Source organism: Rhinolophus sinicus, chromosome 14, assembly GCF_057876585.1.
Source record: "Rhinolophus sinicus isolate RSI-liver-muscle chromosome 14, RSI-T2T, whole genome shotgun sequence".
NCBI classification, from domain to species: Eukaryota; Metazoa; Chordata; class Mammalia; order Chiroptera; family Rhinolophidae; genus Rhinolophus; species Rhinolophus sinicus.
Genome location: NC_142514.1, coordinates 129,754,062 through 129,777,852, shown reverse-complemented (window position 1 = coordinate 129,777,852; position 23,791 = coordinate 129,754,062). Strand labels below are relative to the sequence as shown.

Below are 23,791 nucleotides of genomic sequence, written 5' to 3'. Positions count from 1 at the left end.
TTCTGTGCTCCTAAGCTAAGACCAACCTCTCCGGGTGCGCACTAGATCCTTGCCCTCTGGTTTACAGGAACTTTTGCCCCTATGCCCCACACTCCATTACTAATTTCCTGTTTTCTACAGGACTATTCCCATCCTATATAACCACAATGTTATTTTTTTTCTCATCTGAAAAAACAAAAACAAAACACACAACAACAGGAAAATGCTTTCTTCTTATTTCCAGATAAGGAAAACTAAAAGTTTGGAACCTGCCCAAGGTTACAGACCTGGAAGTGGGGGGTCAGTTTGCATACTCCCAAAAGCCCACCCAAATGAGACTTTGTGGCTGCAGAGGCCAGAGCAGCACTGTCTCAAGCCACCACTCTGGTTCTAGTGGCTGAACTCGGGCAAGGGAATATTTCGCCAAGGACATCCAGGCCAGCTTTTCCATTCCTGGGCACTCTTGGGACAGCAAGAAAAGATGGAGCTTTTCAAGTGAGAAGGGGACTTGCTGGTAGGGGCCTGTTGAGCTGCTGAAACTGTCTTGACTGACTGGCCCAGCAGTGTATGGATGAAGGGGCTGTTTCCAGAACTCCAACCCAGCCTAAGCTGGGTGAGAGGGTGGCCAGGATGGCAGATAGACGGGGCAGACAAGGGGTGGGGCGGAAGCACCAATGTCACCCCCCCCCAGAACAGAAATGACACTTCATAAATCTCGCAGGCCCAGCCCACGCTGGCTCACTAATGCTGCCTGGATCTCATGTCCAGGTGGAAAGTGACAAGTAATGTGGCCAGCTGCCCTGCAAAGTGATTTTGTTAGAAGGGCACAGTTCTTTCCTCTACCACTCATAATATCCCTATTTATGCTGACAACCCAGAACAGCTCAGGCTAAGGGGGTTTTCCTCCTGAAATATCAGATACATAACTACCTCCAGATCCCAGACCTTCGGCCATCAACCCTCTCCCTTCCCCTCTCTGCTCCCAAAGATTCTCCCAGAGAACGAGCCCATTTGGCTTTGAGTCATTCAAGTCCATGGGGCAAGCTGGAATTTTCAGACTTGCATGCATGTACTGCCTCTTGTTTGTGTATCTGCCAAAACCAGTGTTGGCTTTAGTCATACTATCTCTTCAATGCCCTCTTTCAAAAGGGACAGACTGAGCCACTTACTTGTCTGTCACAGCCTGCATGAACTCGTCCAGTAGGTCATCATATTCCTTCCCACGCACACGCTGGTGTTTCAGGCCAATGTACAGAGGGTCTCTGAGCAGCTCCTGGAACAGACAAGATCCATTTTCTCAAGTGTCTTGGTTTACCAGGAAGGACCAGGGCTTAGGAGGGGAGGAAGGAAGAAGAAGCTGGCTGTCCCCCCTTCGCCCCCAAGGTGTCACTCTGGAAGGGTCTGAAGGCTAAGTTCCCGACTGAGGGTGGGCTCCAAGGTGGTCCCCACTTTAGGAGCCAAGGATGCTTTGAACAGGCAAGTCTCTTTTCGACACAATCTTGCAACCTCTGGCTGCAGCTCTAGGTTTATTTCAGGGATTCTCAGCAGTGACACTTGTTGCTATTTTGATTTGGATAATTCTTTGATGTGAGGGCTGACGTGTATATTGTAGAATACTTAGCAGCATCTCTGATCTCCAGCCACGAGATGTCAGTAGCACTCCCGGTTGTGACAATAAAAAATGTCTGCAGATATTGCCAAATGTCTTCTTGGAGAGGGGGCAAAATCGCCGCTGCTTGAGAATCACCATAGGCAGCGTCTGGATTGAGGTATTGGGTCTCATCCAAAGCCACTGATCTGGAGTCAAATTAGAAACCCTCCCTCACTCTCTCCCTACCTTCCTTTCTTCCACGAAACCTTACTGAATCCTTACCATGTGCCTGGTACTGGGTTACGCCCTGGGGATACAAGGACAAGAATGATACAAGCAGAAACTTCAGTTCAAGAAAGATGCCCACCCTAATGCCAGCCTGTGTCAGGTGATGCCACCTCTTGTAGTTCTTTGGCACAGTACGTACATGGGACATGTTTATTGATCATCTATTACTGCTGACATTGGGCCTCACTGGGAATTTGTAGATGAGTAAGAGAAGGTTGTTGCCTTCAAGGTACTCACAGTCTATTGCAGGTGGCTGGTGAGTAAATGAATAAACTTTCCTACAGGGCACTGTGCCATTGCTTTGGAACAAAGTGTGGCACATGGCAGCACAGAGAAGGAGAGAAACAATTCCCACTGGGGGACGGGGGGCTATATCATGGAGGAAATGGTTGGGCATTAAAAGATGGACAGATTTAGACTGGTGGGCTGGGCCTTCCAAGCCGAGAAGTCAACACAAATAAAGGCTGGGGCCTGGAGGCAGAAGGAGGAAAAAGTTCCTTGTATGTTTAGGAAACAGCAAGTAATTTCCACGTGTTAGAGTCTATCTCACAAAAATGCCAGCTCCTTGAGGACAAGGTTTGGTGTTATCTTCATCTCCATCTGAACTTCTACTGCAGGATTCAGAGGTAAGGATGCCATGGGCTGTGCCCTCAAGGGGCTTAAAGTCAAGCTTCACCTCCACCACTGACTAGCTTCGTGACCTCAGGCACATCATATGACCTCTCAGAACCTTCTTCTCATCGGTCAAATGGGGATAAAATACCAACTGCCCAGGAGGATTGTAACGAGTAAATGAAATAATGTATGTGAAAGAGCTTTGTGAATTATAACATACACTAAAAAGTAATGGAAGTAGCTTTAACTTTCTTAGGGCTTCCTATGTGCCACGTACTAAGAAATATTCTAAGAACTTGAGTCTTCCCTGTGAGGTGTGGCATTGGTGTGTGCAGCTCAGAACTCCCGTAAGAGAACCTGTCAAGGGAGGGTAATTGGTGGACAGCCTTCAGCTGCCACACCTCCCTGGGCTGCTGCTAACTCATGACTGAGCACGCAGACCTAGGATAGGCCGGTCCTGGCCAGCTGAGGCTCCTCTCAGGCCGTCTTTCCATCTTTCACTGGCCTGAGACTTTCCCGGGGCTGCACTGCAGGCAGAGAGCTCTGTCTCCCTCCTTCCCTCTCTCCTTTCACAGGTGTCAGACCTGGGTCCTCTCTGACCCACCTGCCAACTACCCCTGCTCCCTCTCTTTATTCTTCACGTGTGTTTTCCCCAATACACCTCTCACACTTCTGTTTTCTGGAGGACCTGAGTGGATGTAGAGGTAGGTCTCATTATTTTCCCCTATTTTACAAAAATTGGGCAACAAGACACAGAGAGGTGAAACAACCTGCCCAGACCTTGGGCTTGTAAGTGGAAGAGCCAGGATTCAAGTTCAGGCTGCCTGGGTCCACAGTCCATGAGCTTACCCACTGAGCCACACCGCTTAAGTGACTCTTTTGTACATCAAGCAGATTGACTTATTTTTTTGTTATAGATACTGCTCTAGGTCTGTATTGTCTTGATGGCACTGTAGGAGATGTTTGGGCAAAGGTGTGAGGGACAACAAAGAACAGGAAATAATCTGCCTTCCCAGACTCTCACCAACAATCAATCCCAGGGCCCACATAGCCTCAGGTGGGTTTAGTGCTTTCTCCAAGTCACCACAGGTCTGCATTAGAAAGACAGTGGGGCCTAACCTTCTTTTCTCAACCTCTCACCCCTGGATTATACATCCTTGAGATTATTTAGGATTCTGCCTTGGTAGGTGTGTGTGTGTGTGTGTGTGTGTGTGTGTGTGTGTGTGTGTGTGTGACTAAAGGGTGAAAGGAGGACATGTATGGTGCCTACCCTTCCATGTGCCACCTTCAAAGTGACCATCTAAAAGCCAGTTAGAGGCAGTAAACATCCAGCCAAGGGGGGGGACAAGAAAGTAAAAGATGGTATAATGACTTCATGGATAGCTAGACAGTCATTCAAATGGGTGGGTTTTTTGACTGTGCAGACACCTGGACAAAGGTAGCTGAGATTATTTAAAGTGAAAAAAGCGAGATACAAAATGGCACAGACATCATCATTTCAACTGTCTAAAACACACACGTACAACCTGGAAGGGCATACACAAAAATGATAAAAATGGAGTAACTCTTGGCATTTGCAGAGAACATTTGCTCTTTTTGTTCTGATAGAGATGAAAGGGTCCATGGTAAGTTATAATTTGTAATGTTGCCAAGTCACGGATTTGATCGGTGGTGCATCCGGCAGCAAAGAGTAAATTTCTCAGTGCTGTGTCTGTGTTTTCTGGGGCATATCAAATTCTCCAGTGGTACTAAAGAATTTTAGGGTTTTCCAGAAATTTCTCAGTATATCTGCATTTAAGATGAAAGGTCAACCCTAATGAGGTACTGTTGAGCTATAAGGGTGACTATGCAAAGCTTTAAAACAGTCCTTATATTTACTTTTTAAAAATTATTTTTTATTAAAATATAGCTCACATACAATATTATATTAATTTCAGGTATACATCAAGTTATCCAACAGTACCCAGCGGGCACTATACAGAGTTATTACCATATTATTGATTATATTCCTTATGCTAAAGAAGTGATCACCATGATAAGTCCAGCAACCGTCTGACACCGTACCCCGCTATCATATTATTATTGACTATATTCCTAGGCTGCACATTACATCCCTGAGACTTATTTGTTTCATATCTGGAACTTTGAACCTCTTCTTCTTCTTCGTCTTTTCTTCCCCCTTCTAATTTTTCAACTACAGCTGACATTCCATACGATTTTATATTAGTTTCAGGTGTACAGCATAGTGGTTAGACATTTATATAATTTAGGAAGTGATCCCCCTGCCTAGTCTAGTGCCCACCTGGCACTATGCATAGTTATTACCATATTGCTGATTATATTCCCTATGCTGTACTTCCCATCCCTGTGCCCGTTTTGTAACTACCAATTTGTATTTCTTCATCCCTTCCCCATTTTTACCCACCCCCTCCCAACCCCTGTCCCATCTGGCAACCATCAAAATGTTCTCTGTATTTATGAGTTTGTTTCTGTTCCGTTTGTTTGTTTATTTTGTTGTTTAGATTCCACTTGTAAGTGAAATCATATGACATTTTTCTTCCGCAGTTTGACTTACTACACTTCAGCACAATACCCTCTAGGTCCATCCATGCTTATATTTACTTTTATAACAAGATGTTTTATGCCTGAAATATTTCAAAACTAAGCCCACAAAAAATTGGAAAGTTTCCCTATGGAGATGACACTGAAAAATAGCTTCTTGTATTTGTATAGAACTTTTAAGCGATTCACTCCTTCTGGAACAGGAGTTAATTTGATCTTTCCGTCTTACATGTTCTCATATCCATTCTACAGATAAGGGAGGTAGAGTTCAAGGATTTAAATAAATTGCCCAAGCTCACACAGTTAGAAACACAACTAAGCTGAAGTTGCACGTTGCTTTGACTGGATATCGTGACGCGACACTTGCTGCTCAATCATCGGACGTTGTGGTGATCAGGGAATCTGGGGTGGGGGGTGGGCTTCTCACCCTCGGCCTGGTCCCCTCTGAAGAGTCCAGTAGTGGCTGTGAAGGTCCAGGCTATATTCCGCAGACCAGGCTGGAGAGCCGTGCCAGCCAAAATGGAGTCTGGGGCAAGGCCGGGTCCACATCCCGAGCCAGCTGGATCTCCTTTGGCAGGAGGGAAAGGAGTTTCTCAAAGACAGCAGAGGGTGGCACTCTCCCAGGCTGTCTTGCCACCACATGGAACAAGAGGTCCACATTCTTCCCTGTGTCCCACCGAGCGATTTGGCTGTAAGACTGATGGTCAGTGGGACTGCTAACTGGCCTGCACCCTCTCCTGGCAGCCCTCCTCTATCCTCAGATAATGGTTAAGCAGAGAAGTTTTCAGCAGGTAGTAATGCCAGATAAAATACAGGACGCCCACTTAAATTTGAATTTCAGATAGGCCGTATTTTTCTTTTTTTTAAGTATAAATACATCCCAACTATTGCCTAGAATGTACTTATGCTAAAAAATGATTAGGTCTGGAATTTAAAGTTAACGGGAGTCCTATGTTTTCCTTTGGTAAATCTTGCAACCCTATTGAGAGACAGAAGGAATCTTGAAGTTGGCAGTCCGTGTACGGCAGAGGAGAGGGCACTGCTGGGCTTGGTGGCTGTCTGAGCACCCTTAGTGTGGCCTGGCTGTAGAATTAGAAGGGGCTCTGGGCTTGAATTTAGGCTCTGTCACTGAACTAGCTCCGTGACTTCAGGAACGGTATTTCACTTCTGCATCTTCATTTTTCTTCTCGGTCAGTTGGGGATCATGATGAATCTCTATTGCACAACACAAAGTCTTGGAGGAAAGGGGCCCTATTCAGGGCAGGCCCTTAAAAAGTGTTTATGATGACAGTTGCATGATTTCTAGGATTGGGCTAGGGAGATGACGCATTAAGAACTATGAATGTCTTCAAAATCATCTGGTTCGACTTTCTCCAAACGAGTTTTTGAGGCTCAGAAAGGTTAAATGAGCTGCCCAAGGTCACAAAGCAAATTTGGTGGGCATCAGGGCAGACACGACGGCTTCTGGTCCCGGAGTCTGCCCAGCTAGGACCAGCTTACTCACCTCCAAGCCTGGCTGCTTCCCCTCTGTTACACAGTTACCAGGTTCCCTTCGGAACCAAGCCAGTCTCTAACTATGACTTTAGACTAAGGTTTTTTTATCCAAAGCAGGTGAACCAGAACTTTCTTCTCTGCCGTGGGAGTTGAATATGCCCTTTATGGCTGTCTGCCCGGCTCTGACTTCCTGAGGTTTTTCTTGGAGATGAAATGCTATGGAAAACAAAATGGTTTCCTCCTTGTCACATGTCATGTCACTGAGCACTGGATTTAAGCTGGAAGAGAGATGAACCTGCTGGTCTGGGATAATATTTATCTTCCGTAGCAACAGGCTCACGAAGATGTTACTCAGAGAGCATCCAGGGGTCAGGGGAAGTCTTGGCATTGGGTTCACGCTGCAGACACAGCGCACTGTCCCCTGAGGGTAGCGGTTATACATGCCCACCACACATTTCTTTGGAAGCTCAGTTAAGCCCAGAGTAAGCTACACAGATCCTTGGAAGGGCACCTCCTGGATGAATGCGCTCAGAGACTGAGCGCCTCTGATGGCAGCACATGGTGAATGCTGACTGTTAGCTGCAGTAAAGATGATCTCGCGAGGCGAAGAAACCCTTTGACACCAGCGGGGCTGGAGACCCTTTGCTTCCTCAGCAATCCAGTAACATCCCCAAGGCACCGCTGACCAAGCTCTGCTGATCATCTGACCCCATGTTTGTCTCCCCACCAAGCTGACATGATTTTCCTCCATCTCCGCATCAGTCAGCTCCACAGAGACGCACACAGCGTCTTGTTGGGAGGTGAATCATCAAGACTCTTGCCTCCTGCCAGGAGAAGAAGCCCTCTAGGGCTCAGGGGTCCTTGGAAAGCCAAGCCCCTCAGGTTTCCCCACAGAACCGTTAGCACAGAGCGGGATGAGCCTTGGGATTGGACTCAAACCTGGGGGAAGCCATTTCTGCTCTGGGGCCCCTTTTCCTGTGTGAGACAAGGGGCTGCACCAGAAGTATTTCATGTCTCCTCCAACATGGACAGTCTTTGACTCTGTCTGCTGTGTGTGGATGAAACAAAATGCATGAGGCAATCCACACAAAGCCATGCTGGAGGGCCAAGAACAGATGCGTGGGGCTCCCTCGCTTTGCCCGATTTGGAACTTAATTATGGAATGTCCCTTCTACAGGGGCTCAATGCCTCACATATTTATTTTTCCAAATCTCCTTGGTGTCAGCAGGTAAAAGTGACTCAGAGTTTCAGGGCTGTAGACAAGCAGATGTTTTCCTTCAACAGGAAGCCTGGAGGGTATTTTCTCTGCCTGCAAAGCTCCTGTGGCCTCAAGAGTTTTTATGGAGACAGACACACAGATGGTCTGGTTGTCCTGACACTAAAAGCCATCACAACAGCGCCCTCCCTGCACTGACATGTGAGATAAAAGTTGCAAGGCTGAGCCTCCCTCTCTTCTTGCTATGGCTCGCTCCGGGAGAGAGATGTGCCCCAAGACTTCTGGGGGAAATATCTTGCGAATTGATTCATTTTTTACAAAATGAACTGTAGCATGTGAGATCACACAGTGAATCTATTTTAAAAGAGATAAATCACCATCTCTCCAATGTTGGCCACTTTGTAACTTTGGATTTTTGTGTTCCGAGTTTCTTGAAGAGGGTCTGGTGGTGGTGGTGGTGGGGTCATCTTTCTTTGGAGCAGGAGGACTGTGGAAATAGCATTAGTTCACCCTGATTAGATCCTGAGTGTCCATGGACCCTGACTATGTGAAACACATCCTTTCCAGGTCTTTATTACCCAGTCTGTAACACAAATCCCTGACCTCTTGGAGCGGCGTGCCGTGAAGGACAAAGCAGCTCTGCCACCAGAGAGACCTGGGTCCAAATCCCGGCTCTGACACTTAGAGCTATGCGACCTGAGGTAAGTGCTTAACATGTTTCAGAGTTTGGTCAAGTACTTAACACATTTCAGTTCTTCCATCTGTAAAATGGGGAGAACAATATCTCCTATAGCCTTTGTGAGAATTAAATAAGATTAAAATATATAAAAGCGCCAAAACTGTGCCTGGCACATTGCAGATACTAGTATTGGTCTTACTGGATTGGGCGAGAACTGCTTTCTCTCACCTCCATGGTGTTGCAAGGGCAGGTCAGGCTGTGCCCCCACCTGTCATCTGGGGAGCACTCTTATCCTTCCTAAGGGAATCTTCCTGCTTCCTGAGGGAGCAGGCACAGGGGAAGCTCTCTCCCTTCCACACAGAGGAGGGAGAGGTGATTCAGAGGCCTACAGCCCAAGAGGGAGAAGCAGACACTTTGCGTAGATGTAACACATGAACCATTAAAATGATCAATTAGGTGACAGTGTTGAAACACTGACAACTAGAATATTCTACCCACGCTTGGCTCTCATTTATCTCCCTCATGCCTAGCAGAGTGCCTGACACTCAATAAATAAATTTAATAGATACATTTAAATGTCACAAAATACATTCAACTTTTCTTAAATGAGTGAAGAGAACATGTTACATAATAATCTTCATTGAAAAAAATTAAACCACAATTATGGGCACATGATTACAGCTGGGTAACAACGACATCTATATCCATAGACAAATATTAGATGGGAACACAGTGTAGCATTGAGGGATAAATGCCATTTCCTTTTCTTTTAAGATTTTGAATAACGTTTTAAAGTTACTTTAGTAATAAAAATTCTAAAAATCAAAGAAATGACCTTTAGTTATAAAGCAACGGAAGTCCAGGCAGGTGGTGTGGTGCGGTACGGGAAGAGGGTCCCCACCCTGCCCCTTCGAGCAGCTCTTCTTGGGAAAATTAATATCTCTGCACCCACATTTCCTCCACTGTAAAAAGAGGGTAATAACCCATGCTCCTCTCACTGGGTCATTGTCAGGCTTAAACAGAGTGGTGTGTGTAAAGGGCCTGGCCACGATTACTCGTGGTTTCTTGCCATCCTTCTTGGAGGGTTTGTTATAGGATGGGTCCAGCCCTAACTTCAGCACGTCATTGCTGGGTGCTGGACCTTCAACAACAGAGGCTCTTAATGCACCTCCTAGCGGCAAACAATACCCTTCTCGGGGATGAAGTGGCTTCAGAGTCAAACTCAAGCTGCTATCACGGCTGGCCTACAGCCAGCTTTTAGGAGACAGAGAATGAAGGTCTCAATGAAATCCCCCTGGAGCACAGCAAGAGGTGTCAGATGGGAATAATAACTAAAAGTTTGCTACGTGCATGCATGGGTCTACATATGTTCTTTGTGGCTGAGGGACAATTTCAGCAAATGCAAGTGTCTGGCTGTGCGGAGGGAACTACAGTGCAGAGCCCACCGTGAAGACTGGTCTTGATGAGCAACTCTAAGATTTGTACCACCATACCGCCTTCCATGTCCTCGGCTGGTAAAGAGGCATGTGGGAAAGAGCTATAGGAATGGCAGAGCACGCAGAAAGCTTCTAGTCCCACCCCTCGGTGTATTGGAAGGGGATCAAGGCTAGATAGGGGCAGAGACTCACCTGGCCGTCAGGGGTCCTGGGACCAGCATCCCTGTTTCCCAGTCCAGCACTTGTCCCTCTCCCCTTGTTCTACCTCATCCCTCTCCCCTCCCCATTATTTCCCAGCTCTAAAGCAAGGTCTGCCCTCATTTGATTGTATTTGTGGATGAAGCCTGACTAAGGAGCGGCAGTACTCATTCTGTTTAGAAATGGGGACGTGTGGTGTCCAGGGAGGAGGAGCCAGGCAGAGTCGTGGCAAGTTTTCCTGAGAGAGATCTCCACAGAATGCAACTAAATATAACCTTGATGACCATAGGTATCAAGAATCTAAAAAATGACCATCCCGTTTGCCTCAATAGTTCCATTTCTAGGAATTTATCCTTAGGAAACAATCAGATATGGAAACAGACTGATCTGCAAAAATGAGTATTGGAGCACAGTTATGACGGCAAGAAGACTAGAAACCACCTAAGTGTCCAACAGTGGAAGGTTTCTTATGTAAATGATGATGTACCAGGCAGCTATTAAAATGACATTGTGGAAGAAGGCTGATGACATACATTGCATTTCAAAAAGCAGAATACAAAACTATATGCAGTATAAACCCAATTTTGTTTTTATAAGTGCTTTGGGGGGGAAGGTTGGAAGGAAATATACCAAAATGGAAGCAAGGATTAGTATTAGGTTGGTGCAACAGTAATGGCGGTTTACAGGTTAAAAATAATTGCAAAAACCGCAATCACTGTTGCACCAACCTAATATTAATTTGTGACTGATATTTTAATACTTCTCTGGATTGTCTAAATTTTTAAAAGATGAACATGCACTCATTTAAAAATAAGAGATAAACGTCATTAAGAAGGAATTCTTGGATATTTTTCATATTCACTGACAAATAGACACAGAGCTGAGACCACAGGCATACACAAACACTGTGCCCCAGGGGCTGGTCCCCAGAGCAGACACACTCGGGACTGGGGATTGAGCTCCTTAAATCCTAAACCCCCTGGAATCCTGCAGCCGATCTCACCCACAGTCTCTCTCCCTGGGTTTGCCGGACACTCCTCTGCCAGATCCAGACATTTCAGCCCTTGTCCCTGGTGTTTCAGTTTGAATCCTTTACTGAGGCAGCTTGCCTCTCAAATGCTCAAAGAACACATCCCAGCAGCCACTCCCACCTCACAATCAGTGGCCCTGGATCAGAGAGAAGCCTTGAGGACAATGGAAGCTGCCTGGATTCATGGAGCAAGGAAACAAAGAAAGCCCAAGCCGGGTCTTCATTGAGGGCCTCAGGAGATAGAAGAGCAAGAAGACCCAACAGCGGCAGGGGGGAAAAATGGGGGCTGGGAGAGTGGGATGGCAAGCAGGGAAAAGAAAGGGCCTCCACGCCACAGCTGTGTAGGAGCAGTGCCCTGGCAAAGGGGACCCAGCCGAGGAATGGCCCGATGCTTTGTAGATATGCATATAACTGCCCCACAAAGGTGCTCCCCACCCATCCCCGCTGCCACCTTCTGGCCCAGAGTTCCTGGCCCAGGCTGTGCATTACCTCGTTGTTGGTGCCCACATCCAGCAGGACGGGGAGGCACTGCTGTGGATTGACTCCCCCGCACGCTGTGTACAGGGCCAGCTTTCCCACCGGGATGCCCATGCCGTAGCAGCCCAAGTCTCCCAGGCCCAGGATACGCTCCCCATCAGTCACCACCACGGCCTGGAAAACAAAGGACGCCATCAATCAGGGACAGCACCTTCTGTGACAAAGTGCTCATTTTAACAGCCCGTAGCCTGTCAGGCCAACACCTGAATGCTCACGGCCTCTGCTAAGGGAAAAAAAACTGCTTGTTTGGGATAAGGCCAAAGGGTTCGTTCACCTGCAGGGGGCTGGTCTTTCTCCCATCCCACTCTCATGTCTGGCAGGCTGGTGAGACACCCCACTGAGGTGAGATGGTGAAAAGACACCTGCCTTGCGTTCAGAGGTTCCGGTAGGGGCTGCAGAAACAGCTGGAGGGAAAATACATCTAGCAACTCTCCCTCAAAAAACCAAGCAGATGCTTTTAGCTTGAGATTTGAGGGGGGCGGGCAGGGACGGACGGACCTAAGGAAAAACAAGTGTTCCTGCTGCGGCTACACCTCCAGGGTTTAGAGATCAAATAAGTGTTGTGGAGCCTGCCCCTGGAATATAGGAAGTCCAGTTTGCAAAGGACAGAGCTCCCTGCGACGTCTGCTGTAATCCCTATTTCACATGAAACCAGGAGGGTTCTCAGGCTTTCTGGGATTACCTCTGTGTCTTGCCAATTAATCACTGAGTGCCTATGAGGTAGTAGACGTAGGGCTAGTTCAACGCTTACCTACTGTGAATTAACAGAAGCTGATGAAGCTGATGGCGATGACAGATATGATTATATGATTATGATGGATATTCATTTGTTCACTTATTTAATACATATTTATGAAGCACCTATTTTGCATAAGACACTTCCTGGGTGAAGGAGCTTCAGTTTGCTCATCTATAAAAACAAATATGCGTGGACATAGCCCTTAAAGAACTGAGGGGCAAAAAGGAGAAGGAACATGTATATTTATAACTCTGGGAGGAAAGTGCGAATGCAGCAGAACAGGACAAAGGCAGCAGAGATTGAAAGAAGGGAGAGTTACTTCCTGTAGGCTAACACTTCATGGATGAGAGGACACACGTGCCAGAACTTGGACAGATGGAGACAGTCCACCGAAGGTGTGGCTGGTGAGAAAGGAATTTGATGCAAAAGGAAATTAAGATCCAGGGCAGAGGTCGGGGGGATAGGCTGTGTGTGGGGGTGCAGTTTGAAGGAAAGGAGAGACTAGAAAGTCAGGCAGGAGTAAGACTGAAGGGCCTTGAATGTCAGGCCAAGGAGAACCCCTCAGGGTGACAGGAAGTTGTTTATAGGTCACTCCAATATGCTCACCATCACTGGTTCCCCCCACCTCTAAATGAGTTAAGGTTAACGGGCCACCCATCCTTCCACTGGAACCTGGATTTGGGCCAGGTTTAGGACCAGCTCTGAGCGATGGATGTCATGGTTGGCTCCAAGCATGTTGCCCGAGAGAACCATAGGGCTCAGTCAATGTGATCCCTGAAGGTACAGTACTGGGTGCACTGGGGATAAAGAGATGAAGACTCCTCCTTTCCCTGGAAGAGTTTATGAGGCAGTACCCAAAGGGTCCACGGCATCTTCTCACTCCTTTTCTCTCTCTCCAAGGGTGTGCGCATACAAGAAATAGGTGTAAAGATTCTTAAGAGTATTCTTCCACTTCTGAAAAAGGGGTGAGTGCAACAGACCCATAAAGATCACCAATGCCCCTGAGACTGGGCTGCTGCCTCTATGGAGAGCGCTGTCACAACCCACAACTCACCGATCCCACGGCCCTGGCAGATAGGCAGGTCCGAGATTGTTATCTCTGTTTCACAGGTGAGCAAACTGGAGCTCTTAGACCTTCACGTTCTATGCATATTTCAGTATCAGCCACGTGCCAGGCACTGAACTTGATGTTTTCACATCATTTATCTCAGAAAGATTAGATGACTTACCAAGGTCACCTTCCTTGTGTATGTGGCAGGTCAGGATTCTAATCAGGCTTGGGGTTCCTGGCTCAGGGCTCCTTCTACCACCCCACTTGACTGGGTTAAAGTACCTGTGCTCTCAGCAAAGTCCTGCCCTGCCTCAGTGCCCCCCTCTCTTGCCTCTGACCTCCTCCTGGCAGCTCTCCCAGGTGGAGCCTGTGCCCCCCCTGGGTGCTCAAACTCTGGTCATTTCTCTACTAGCTCTCATAATCAAAGCGTCCTTATTCTGGTTGCCATTCCCTTAGAATTTCTCTCTGCTTAGGGGCAGTGAGTGACAAGGAGTTACACGGAGCAAATCAACTACTACTCCAGGGTGTTAACCCTATAACTTTGGGGCTTTTCAGCATGGTGAGGGGGCCCTGCCATGAAGCCCTCCCAGCCTGGAAATGTCTCTCCTGCATTGCGGCTCCTCTGAGGGAATGTCTCACCTCCCTCTGTCATCCACTCTTCATCCGACCGTGCTAATGGTTGGGTTATTGCAATAGCGTCACAACCACACACTCTCTCTCATCTCTCTTCTAATCTCTCCTGCCAACCAATGTGAGATTCATTATATCAGAAGCCCATTTTCATTAGGCCATCCCCAGGCTCAAAGACCTTGAATGACTTCTAATTGTCCATAAAATAGAGTTCAAAATGCCTAACTCTTTAATGACTCGAACCCAACATACCTTTTGAAACTTATTTCCTGCTATTTATCTGCACACAAAATTGCGTAGTTTAGCCAAATGGGCCTCCTCACTCCTGCCACATACAGTCTGAAAAAAACAAAAATCTCCTAGCTCTCAGCCTGCATATTCCTCTCTGCTAGAAGGTCCTTCTCCTCTTTCCCAGCCGCGCACATCTTGCCCATGACAATCAAATGCGATTTCTCCCAGCACTTGTGTGTCCCACTCACCTGTCCTGCTCACCTGTCCCATTTGCCTGCCTGCCTTCCACAAACGTTTAAGGACCTACTGCTTGCCAAGCCCCACCTATGCTACTTAAACATTTGATGGTGACAGCATTTGGGTTCTTATTTAACATTTTTTTTTTTTTTTTTAACATTTTTTAAAACGCACGTTTTATCTCATCCAACAGCCTAAAGGTTAATGGCAGGGGTTTTGGAGTCTAATAACCAGTATTTGAATCTATGCCCCTTGATGATTTGCCATATGTAATCTTGGGTCAACAGGTAACTTTTCTGAGTTTTAATCTTCCATGAAATCGGAATAATAGTGACACCCAACTCATCAGGTTGTTGTAAAGATGCAATGAAATAATATACGAGGTCTGACAATTAAGTTTGAGAACTTGTTGCAACGATGTTACTAGTCTTTTTTGATATCAGAGGGATTATTCATTATGAATTTGTACCAACTGGACAAACAGTTAACCAAGTTTACTCTTTGAAAGTGCTAAAAAAAAGGCTGCATGAAAAAGTAGGATGGCGTGAACTTTTCGGCAATTCATGGTTCTTGCATCACGAGAATGCACCAGCTCACACGGCACTGTCTGTGAGGGAGTTTTCAGCCAGTAAACAAATAACTGTATTGGAACACCCTCCCTACTCACCTGATCTGGCCCCCAACGACTTCTTTCTTTACCGGAAGATAAAGGAAATATGGAAAGGAAGACATTTTGATGACATTCATGACATCAAGGGTAATACGACGACAGCTCTGATGGCCATTCCAGAAAAAGAGTTCCAAAATTGCGTTGAAGGGTGGACTAGGCACTGGCATCAGTGCATAGCTTCCCAAGGGCAGTACTTGGAAGGTGACCATAGTGATATTCAGCAATGAGGTGTGTAGCACTTTTTCTAGGATGAGTTCGTGAACTTAATTGTCAGACCTCGTGTGTCTTACTTTAACAAGATGCCTTGTATGCAGTACGTGATCAGTAAATGGTGTTGCTCTTATGATTATAATAATGATTATTATTGGGGCAAAGATTATATATTATAATTTATAATTCAATTAGATTAGAATTTATAATTCAGCATTACCAGAGATAAAACACGCCCTACTTACGTGTTAAATGAGTGAATGAAAGGAAAACCAAGGGGAGACCTTGGCAAACGCAGCTGTTAAGACAGCCTGGCCGTGCGCAGCTCAACAGCGTTCTAACCTGGATGTCTTCACCCATTCCAATGGCTCCTGCTGTCGTTTCTAAGTAGACACTGAGAGCTAACTGTCGGCTGGACACTGACACTTGACTGTCCAACAGTCTTCCCAGAGTCCCCAAGTCCTTAACCAAATGCATATGCTTCTCCCTCTTATTCCTTTTAAACATTTTACTTCTGCTGTCCTCCCTTCCTCGGTTACCTCCTATCTGCCAGGCTCAGAGCTGTCCAGTCTACTTTGACGCTTCTCTGTCGTTAGTCAACCGCAGCCAACTGGTCACCAAGTTCTGCTGACTTGACCTGCTCCCTATTTTTTCCCATCGGTTCCATGATCTTCATCCCCATTCTATCTCCTTGGATCAGCCCATCCATCTCTCCCTTGACCGCTGTCGTGGTCTCCTAACTGGTTTTTCTACTCTTGGATTTCCCCTGTTCCGTTTCATTTTTTCCAAAGGCAGCAACCAGTGACTGATGGATGAAGGAGATAAAGGCCCAGCAGCCGTGTCTCAGCTCAGGATGACTGTGATGGCCATCCCAACTCCAGAACCTCCTCATGGGCTCACTGAGTCTTCCTTGAGACCTCACTCAGCTCAGGCTCTATACTGCCTCCTTCCCATGGAGAGGAGTTGATCCCACGAGTACTCCCTAATATGTTCCTGATATGCTAATCCCCATCTCAAACTGTTTCCCAGGAAATCCAACTGCTGACACTGAGCAGAGTGCGTTTAACACATGGTGGGCCTGTGCACAACAGGCCAGCACTTGGCACTTGCATCTGGTCCAAGTTTAAATGACTAAGTGGCTGGTGCCCAGCGGCGGAGGATGCTCCCTTGGCTCCATGACCCGGCTGCCACTCAGCACCTCCTTCCCTCAGCTGTTGGGACTGGGAGGAGGGGAGATTTAGGCGCTTGGGAAAGCTGTTTGGGAGGAGGGCTGTTCTCTGCTGAGCCTTCCTCCGCTTGGGCAATGGCTGCTGTGGGAAAGAGGCAGAAGAGCAGTTCTCACTCCTGTTTGTGATTTATGCTGGACAGCTCTGGGCAGCCTGGCCCGCCCCTTCTTCCCTGAACAAGAGGGGCCTACAAAACTTCATGTCCCCCAGCCCTGAGCTGTGGCCTCACTTCCCTCGCAGCCTGCTTCTCTTACCTTTCAGTTAGTAGCTCTGCTTTCTGGCTCGGAAACTACCGAGAGCCATCTCTTATCTCCTGAGTTGATTCAGAAATTCTTTTGAAACAACCCTTCCTCTAGCCAAGCAGCCAACGCTATTAGGGTCCAAAGATTCCTGTGCCTTAAAAAAGTCTGCTTGACTGGTGCAGCCGTTATGGAAGGCAGTGTGGAGGTTCCTCAAAAAATTACGAATAGAATTGCCATATGACCCAGCAATCCCTCTCCTGGGTATCTACCCAAAAAATCTGAAAACATTTAGAGATAAAGACATGTGTGCTCCAATGTTCATTGCAGCTTTGTTTACGGTGGCCAAGACATGGAAACAACCAAAATGTCCTTCGATAGATGAATGGATAAAGAAGTTGTGGTATATATACACAATGGAATACTATTCGGGGGTAAGAAAACATGAAATAGTACCATTTTTGACAACATGGATGGATCTTGAGAGAGTAATGCTGAGCGAAATAAGTCAGACAGAAAAAGCAGAGAACCATGTGATTTCACTGATATGTGGTTTATAAACCAAAAACAACAAAAGAACAAGACAAACAAATGAGAAACAGAAACTCATAGACACAGATAATAGTTTAGTGGTTGCCAGAGGGTAAGGGGGGTGGGGGGTGGGAGTTGAGGGTAAGGGGGATCGAATATATGGTGATAGAAGGAGAACTGACTCTGGGTGATGAACACACAATGGGATTTATAGATGATGTAATACAGAATTGTACACCTGAAATCTATGTAATTTTACTAATAATTGCCACCCCAATAAATTTAATAAAAAAAAAAAAAGTCTGCTCAGCAGCTGGGGGAGAGGTGGCTTGGCAGCAGGGTCCTGGTGACATCAACACTGATGTTTGGGTAACCGCGGGCAAGTCACATAACCTCAGCTTGCTCCTCTGAGCAAAGACACACCCTGACCCACCGTTCAGCACCCTCATGAGGGTTTCAGAAGCACTCTGTGCTCCACTCAGCGACTGTGAGAAATCAGTGACATTACGAAGAGAAGTCAGCATCAACTGCAAAGTGCCACGAAAGGGATACTGAGCAGAGATTCCAGGGAATCTCCATCTCCTGAGGTAACTGGAGAAAACACACCAGTAAACAAGAAAGACTGCAGCTTGGGACATTCTGAACCTTTGAAAGGGCAGCCCCAAGGATAAGGAGGAAGGACCCTCCAGTAAAAGGCTGGTGGATAGGGCAGGGTGGGGACTGGGGCAAGCTGGGAGCAGCCCTGTCAGCCCTAATTGACTTGTTTACCTGCCAAGCTATAGGCCCAATATTCAGAGCACCTGGTTTTTCAAGAGAAGCCAGAAATCCAAGTATTTTGTTTTCAAATGAAGTCTCCTGATTTTTAAAATGTTGCCCACAAGTTCAAAATTTTCAAAAACCACTGAGGGCCACATCAGACATCTCTAGGGGCCAAGCCGGCTGGCCGCCCATTTGTGGCCTGTGACTCCCAGGTAGGGAGGCCTCTCCACAGCTGCCCTTAAGCCCTCTGCAGTCTCTTCTCAGCACTGCTGTGTGTGCTAAAGCCACCCCTTCTTCCTCCAGCAAGGACACCATCCATTGAAGTGCCCTTCATTCTGGCACAGACTTTATCAGAGTTAATCTTCACAACTGGAAAACAAAGATCAGAGAGGTTGTCTGCACACACAGCAGGTAACTGGACGATTCAAGGCCAGAACCCAGGTCTGTCTGATTGCAAAGGCAGAACAGATTCTTCTACATAGTTACGGGGACTGACCTCAGGGTTTCTACATAGTGAGACAGAAATAAAGGGTGGAGGGGAGGAGGTGGCCCCAGGCATTCACTCATCTGCTCTGGGGTGCTGCAGGGCCAGTGGCCAGTCAGTCACCCTGTATGCTCCTTGTCCCTGGGCTCCTCTCTTTGGCAGCACAGACACACACAGTTTACTGTCATTGCTTCCGGGTCAGTCTCTCTAAGCAGACTGTGAGCTCCTTGAGGTCAGGCCTGCATACCTTCTCTATCCCCGAAGCCCCAGGGAACTCTTACAGAGTAAATGTTTACAAAATAGATGTTGAATACATCTGGATTAGGTGCTCTGGCCCAGCTCTTCTCCTGGAACGTACACTTTCCCCAGAGGCTCTGGGTGTCTCTCTTTATTTGAGGCCTGCTCAAGTCACACATCTTCCAGGGTGACACTAAACCCCAGTTCCTCTTCCTGTAAAATCACGAGAGTTTCTGTCTCCATCTTTCTAGTAATTAGCACTCAGAAATTAGAAGGTTCTTAGAAAATATTTGTTGGCGTCAATGGACATTTGGCAGCTAAGGTTCTGTTTTGAATTCACAGAAGCAATTCATGGTCAGGATCTGTGTTTTTCTCATTCTGCATTCCTCGTAGCAGGGCCCTGGGGCCACCCTGACAAGAGGAACAATTGGAACCTGAAATCCAGCCCATGACCCCAGCCCCCTTCCCTATTACAGTCTGAAGGAAGGAGCCCCCCCCGTTTTTTTACTGGTTCAGAGGGGGTGTCTTTTCATTATTCTTTCTAATATCCTTGTAACTTGCACAAAGGCACCTTATATGTTAGTGGAGCCCCCACCTCTCCACTCCTGGCACCATGCCTGGTACATGGAAGATGCCCATCATATCTGTCAACTGAGCTCAGTCAACTCAGCAAGCATCTGCTGAGCACCTACTGTATACAAGGCTTCCCCACGGTTCACCTGTCCAGGAAGGTAGAAAGATTAGTTTGCAGGGCCCCAGCAGTGTGTCCCCATAAGGCAGGCTGGAGTTAACTTCCCACTGAGTGAGCTGGCTTCCCTTCATGTCCTCAAAATTGTATTAGAGATGCATCCCCGACACGCCCTATAAACTTGCTTCTTCTGGGACTGGGACCAAAACCTGCAGGGCCAACGCCAACATGTAACTGAAGCCTAAGCAGATAAAAGCAGGAAGGAGAAGCACAGGGTGAAATCTACTGTAACTGCTTCCGAGTCAGCCTCTCTAACCAGACCGTGAGGATGACAGAAATGGATGAAATGAGCTCTTCACGGAGCCAGGACTCAAATCCAATGTCCTGACCTGCCTGCTGTGGCTCTGAATGCTGCCACTTCCCTGGGAGGGTCAAAATGGGTGGGACACAAACAGAGGTAGGGAGAAAGAGGCTGGATGTTGTGCTGGTGGAGAGCGGTGGGTGGCTCAGGGAACTTGCAGGGACAGCGGGAGTGAGGCCCTGGAGAGGAGACAGTGGTGGAGTGCCTCCGCCTCCCAGTTGCGGCAGGATGGTGCCAGCATGATGGTGAGCTGAAAGGTGCTTATCCTGGGCTCGGCCAGCTTCAGCCCCTCCCTAGCTCGTGTGCCAGAAATGCCCTCGCTAGGCAGCCAGCGAATGTTTTGTATTTTTGCTTCCCACCCCCCACACACATTTTTTTGGTAAAAGTGACAAGGATCTTAGATGCCTGAGCCCCTCAAAGTCTTCCATAGACGATTCTACAGCAGGAGGCCATCTGGGGATGCAACCAGAGGCTAACAAGTTTCTACAAAGCTGTGTTTTATATTTTAAAATTAACACAAATTTTGCATTCTATATTGTATACTGTTTATTAGATAAAAAATATTTTCTCCTTAAATTTTTTCAGTAGAATGGATATTCCAGGAAGAAGTGCCAGGTTTATTTTGTTCCTCTGAATATACAACCTTCCACCCCCGCTCTTTCCCCCACATCACTGCTGTGTACAACCAGGTGTGAAGGTATTGTTCATCGTAAGTGTTTTCTTTGGTTGCAGAATGTCCCCACCTTGCATCCTACTCTCTCCAGTGCCTAACTGTCCAACTTGACCCCTCAATTCAAGGCCCTGCTCCAATGTCACCTCTCCCATGAAGTCTTCCTAGATTCCACTCAGGCTAAAAGCAAACTCCACTTCTTTGAACACCCCCAGATCTTTCTGTGTCTTATTTACCTCTGATTGAGTTCCACCTTGTTAATGTTTTTGCGTCTCTGTCTTATTTTCCTCATGAAAATCCAGCTACTTGAGAAGAGGGCCCATGTCTGATTTTCCCCTGTATCCACCATGGAAACTGGCAGAGTGTATATATTTAGTAGGTACTCCATACATGCTGAACAAATCTTCAGGCTACTACTGATACTCCTACTATTAAGAATTATAACATAGTAATAATAATATATTAAAATAATAATAAAGGACAATTTCTCATGTGTGCCTGGTTAATGCAAATCTATGCTTTGTGGTGCATTTATACTCAGCTGTATAAGGTCTATGGTCTGGGAAAAGGGTGCAGTGTCTTGCCTTTAGTGTTGTAATGGCTCATTTTGTAGGTAGAAATGACTCTGGTCCAGGCTGAAAGGGTTCATCCAACAATAGAGCAACAGCAAAGAAAACAGGATCATACCTTAATATTGTCTTCTGGCCAAGAATTCATCATTGTTGCAATGTGGCCCTTGTCATGAATGGTGATGAACAGCCCACTAGGAGAAATAAAACACGTACACACAGAGACACCAGACAGTCAGACCAGGAGCAGAGCAAAGAGCAGAGACACTGTGTATCATTGTCCCTTAATGTTGCCCATAGGTCTGGGCAAGAGGGGTCCCTGCCTGAAGCCCCAACAGTTAAGAGGGCCCTGTTCCTTTTCCATTTCTCCTCTCTGCAGGGCAAGGAGTCCATGGTTTCAAGGGATGTACACTCCTGGAACCAGTGCTCACCAGAGCTTGCACGCTCCCAGCAGTCACACAAGACCCCAGAATTCTCTGGCTGACTGGCCCCCAATGCTGCTTTCAGGGCCTCTTCTCTGGGTCTCTCCTTCTGAGTACAGACCACACTGTGATGGCTGCACCCCTACGCCCAGGGCTACAACTGGGACCTGGACATGTGGCTTGGAGCGTCCAGACACATGTACCTGAGGCCTCTTGCAGTGGGGATGGGACGAGGGGTGGGCCAGTTGTGAGCCAGTTTTCTCTGCACCACCAGAGTCCGAATATTCGAAATTCAAACCTGGCCTTCCTGACCATCTGCAGGTATAGTTGTAAAGAAAGACAGGAGGTGAGAACATATTTTACTTAACAATTTATTAGCTTGATTCAGAACTTTTAAGGTTTAGACTGTGTACGTGGACCTGAGTCTTCTGCCCTAGGATCAGGGATGAGAGAATAGGGGTACCTGGGCTGGAGGGGTGGGGCAGGGGCTGGGGGTGCAGAGGACAGCGAGTATCCATTTCTTTGAAGGCACTTTGAACTTAACACGTCCAAAACTGAATTTACGTTCTAACCCACCACTGTGACTCCAACACAAGACGAAGAAAGACCTAAAACAAATCAGATTCTATTCCCTTGCTCCCTTTCTCAGTAACTATTATACTCCCCCTTCCCCATGCATCTAGTTTAACAATCCCAAACCAGTGGAACCACCCTTCACATTTTCCTCTCCCCTTTTATGCAACCCATTGCCTCGTCCTTGAATCCTACTTTCTAAGTAGCTCTTGGTTCATACACTTCTTTCGTCCGTAACACCACCTCCCTGGTCCAGGCTCCTGATATCTCTTCCCCAAAGTGCCACGATAACTCTGTGACATCCCCTCTTGTCTCTCCCCAATCTACTTTCTGTACAGTAGAATGAGCGATGTGCTTGAAGTCAGTCTTACCATATTAACCCCTAAAAAGTCCAAGCGTCAAGCTGGCTCCTTGGAACTTGTTTCTGAGGTAATCTCTAGGCAATTTGAGCTTGGAAAATCACAGGGTGTTGGGAGGAATGAACTTCAAGGGCGGCCCAGGATGAGAACATCAGTCACATGCGTGCATCCTGAAGTTTAAATAGGGGTACTTGTCTTGATGGCAGTAGCAGGGTACATGGGACAAGCTGAGCTTATAGGCCTAGAACTTTTTAAAGAAGCAACCTTCTCTACCTCCAAAACAGCTGCTACTCCCTGGCATGGCCTGAAGAGGTCTTGTTAGAGATGTATCTTTGGCAGTTTCTATTTTTTTCCACAGCTGCAGCTCTAATATCCACAAGTAATTTCCTTCCAGGTGGTCCAGAGTTACTCACATGGAACGATGTGCTGGAGGGTCCCAGCCCCAGGCTCACTAATGACTCACCAAGTGACCTTGGGGAAGTCATTTACCCACAGTAATTAATCCCAATGACGCATTCTCAGACTCTTGAAGTTCCTAACCCTGCTCTGTTTTGGAAAAGTCCTTCCCCAAACAACCACGGTTCTCGACATTCCCCTTACCAGACAGAGGTTTGATAACACGTAGCAAAAAGCTCACATATTAAGGAGTAAGACCCAGGCACTGTTTTAGACCTTAGCAAAGCTCCGGTGTGGCTAATTCTAAACAAAGGAAAAGGATGATTACAGAAATTATCTGGTGCATTAAAACAGGTCCTCTTTGTTGAAGATAAGGAGAGGGAGGAGGGAGGTTTAAGATGAATATTTTCACATTTAATTTGAGCTACCACTATTTCGAAAGACCCTTTTTTCTCTCTCTTTTTGTATGTATAATTTCACTCTCTGCAGCGATCATGCTGCAAAAATAACACTTTTGAAATGTATTTGAAATTTTAATCACTTTTCAAAATGCTTTTCCATCTATTATCTAAATTGCAGCTATACACGATCCCACAAGCGTTGTCCTGGATGGGGATTTTGAAATATCTAGTCCAAAGACCTCATTTTATACACGAGAACACTGAAGTCCAGAGAAGTGAAGTGACCTGTCTGAGGTCACACAGCTCATAAACAGCAGAACCTGCTTGACCCAGGGTGCTGAGTCCAATGCTCTGTCCACCGACCCAGACTGCCTGTTCTCTCCAGGGATCCGGTTCCCCATAAACAGCTAGAGGTGAGCAGTGAAGTGTGCCAAACAGAGATGTACACTGGGGCCACTAAAGAAAAAATTTTCTTTGACGCAT

General features: G+C 46.8%; 1 protein-coding gene across 3 annotated transcripts in view; it reads right to left on the bottom strand.

Moving 5' to 3' along the window:
• The window catches only part of ME3 (malic enzyme 3), a 176,215-nt gene that overhangs the window by 46,340 nt on the left and 106,084 nt on the right, over positions 1–23,791 (bottom strand). For all 3 annotated transcript variants that reach the window (XM_019739628.3, XM_074335628.2, XM_088791527.1), the window contains exons 5-7: positions 21,276–21,351; positions 11,578–11,739; positions 1,149–1,252 (exon numbers count right to left, since the gene is read on the bottom strand). In XM_019739628.3, coding sequence (XP_019595187.3) covers positions 1,149–1,252; positions 11,578–11,739; positions 21,276–21,351 — 342 coding nt within the window. The remainder of the gene's footprint in view (positions 1–1,148; positions 1,253–11,577; positions 11,740–21,275; positions 21,352–23,791) is intronic.